Source organism: Teleopsis dalmanni, chromosome 2, assembly GCF_002237135.1.
Source record: "Teleopsis dalmanni isolate 2A chromosome 2, ASM223713v2, whole genome shotgun sequence".
Lineage (NCBI taxonomy): Eukaryota > Metazoa > Arthropoda > Insecta > Diptera > Diopsidae > Teleopsis > Teleopsis dalmanni.
The window spans coordinates 85820605-85823049 of NC_051847.1; the positions used below are offsets into that span (position 1 = coordinate 85820605).

At 32.5% G+C, this 2445-nt stretch overlaps 1 protein-coding gene across 1 annotated transcript in view; it reads right to left on the reverse strand.

Moving 5' to 3' along the window:
* Positions 1-297: 297 nt before the first annotated feature.
* LOC119674972 (probable ATP-dependent RNA helicase DDX43) overlaps positions 298-2445 on the reverse strand; it is a 3802-nt gene continuing 1654 nt past the window's right edge. The window contains exons 3-8 of the mRNA XM_038086128.1: positions 2263-2376; positions 1679-2184; positions 1223-1613; positions 1017-1157; positions 839-939; positions 298-784 (exon numbers count right to left, since the gene is read on the reverse strand). Of these exons, the coding sequence (XP_037942056.1) occupies positions 502-784; positions 839-939; positions 1017-1157; positions 1223-1613; positions 1679-2184; positions 2263-2376 (1536 nt within the window). The 3' untranslated portion in view covers positions 298-501. The remainder of the gene's footprint in view (positions 785-838; positions 940-1016; positions 1158-1222; positions 1614-1678; positions 2185-2262; positions 2377-2445) is intronic.

A 2445-nucleotide genomic window follows, 5' to 3' on the forward strand; every position in this document is an offset into this window, starting at 1 on the left:
ACAAAGGATTAATATCCATCTTAAAAATATTTCAAATAAAATATGTTACTTTTAAATAAAAATTGAAACCCTTATAAATGAAAAAGCAAGAACACAATATAATTATCATAGTTTTTCAAAAAGCGTTCCCACAGTTGTACTTCATTAAATTTATTAAACGAACAAAGTTTCATGTATAACAATATACATATACATACAGTATATATTTTTTATATAAAAAATTAACCTAAAATAGAGTTTTGTATTCAAATAGAAGTACTATTAATTTTTATTTAATTTTATTTCAAGTTTTTCATATTGTACAGTATTATTCGAATAACATTAGAAACAGTTTTTTAATTATTTTTAATTTTTAGCGATCAACGTTCATTTAAGTAAAACACTGATCGATTTGAATCAAACATTGCGGTTATTTAAGATGTAATGTGAAAAACAAAATGCAATGTTGTGGTCAAGTTACTAAGTTAACTGTTTCTAAGTTAATCTTAAAAATGAGTACCACTACGGTGTACTGTGTTTAAAAAAAGGATTAAAATGACTACCCATTTTAAAATCTTTACCACGTCTTTTTTTCATCTCGTCAAAGCGATTGGACATTCCGTATAGTTCTTTTGGAACTGCTTGGCCAGCTTCTTCCAAAATACGAATGAGATCCTTTGCAATAGCCCAATCCGAGCGTGTTATATAACTTATGGCAGTGCCGGTTCGCCCAGCGCGTCCAGTTCTACCAACACGATGAACATACTCCTCAATGTTACGCGGAAAATCAAAATTAATAACATGACTAAGAAAAAAAAATTTTTCACAACTTCGGTTTTTAATACTACTAAGCACTTACGTGATGTCTTCAATGTCTAAACCTCTTGAAGCAACGTCTGTTGCTATTAAAATTTGTATGTCACCTGAGGTTAGATCAGCCAGTGCTTGTTCTCGATCGGCCTAAAGAAAATTTGTTTGAGTTTATAAGAATCTTATGCACAGAGGCATTACTCTAATAAAACTAATGTATTATGTACCTGATCACGAGAACCATGTATACATTGTGTTAACAGGCCTTTCAGAGATAAATCACTAGACAAGTCGTCAGCACGAGCTCGTTTAGAACAGAAGATAATAACTTTATCGCTTGATTTAAGGTTTTTTAAAAATGTCAGGACCTGTAACAGGAACAAATACATTTTTCTTCAAAGTTTTCTTTATTTAACTTTTCAAATAATATTACCGTATTAAATTTGTCCGCATCATCCACGAGTTCTACATTTTGAGTCACAGAATGAGTGGCAGTTAAATCAAGTGAGCCAACCCATACCTGAATAGGATTGTTCATATAGGTTTCGGCCAATCTACTAACACATGGTGGCCAGGTGGCACTAGTCATGACGGTCTGCCTGTCAGGGCGTATGTCAAGTAGAACTTTTCGAATCTGTGGCTCGAAACCCATATCCAGCATACGGTCCGCTTCGTCTAATATTAAATATGTAACGGATGTAATATCTATAACTTTAGCTTGAACCAAATCATTAAGACGTCCAGGGGTGCAAATTATGCATTCAGCTCCTTCTTTGAAATCTCTGATCTGCTCACGACGACTTCCACCACCATAAATGCATACACTGAACAAGAATTTTAATATTATTTATTTTTCTATTCATTTGTTTTAAACTATTTTTTAACTTACGCTTTTATTCCACGGAACGAGTACTTATTAACTTCTTTTGCTATTTGCTGTGCTAATTCGCGTGTTGGAGCTAAAATTAATATATTTGGACCATTGCGTTCCGTACGTGGTGTAGTCTGTCCATCAGTATGAATCAAGGCAGGAAGCAGAAATGCTAAAGTTTTTCCAGTTCCTGTTTGAGCAATACCTATCATATCCTCGCCTCTCAATAATATAGGCCATGCTTGCTTTTGTATAGGTGATGGTTCCGTAAAGTTTTGTTTCTTCAACTCATCAAGTATATCAGGATAATCTTTGAAAGAGTGTTCGAATTTGTAAATAGGTTTTGGTATATCAAGACACAATTGGTCTTCACTTGTTTTCAAACGTGAAACCATTATATTGTTGTTTACTAAACGCATTTCATTGACTTCTTCCTCTGTCATAATAGCGATTTCCTCGGCTTCTTGATAAAAATTTTTTCTCAGCTTTGGAAGATGCGCCCACTGTAACCTTTTATATTCTTCCTGTAATAAAAAATATTTTATATGAGTAAAACAAATAAATCGATATCTTAATTTGTAGATTTTTAATATTTTTCTTACAACATTTCTATTTAGAGTTTCCCAATCGATGGGCTGCAATACTTCCTTCTTTTCAGTACCACCAATACATAAATTTTTTGTAGGTAGATTTAATCTATTTTCGCCATTTTCTCCCTAAATAAATTTTGTTATGAGTTATTATATTATATCCATACGCTCGTTGTATATACTTTATACTTACAG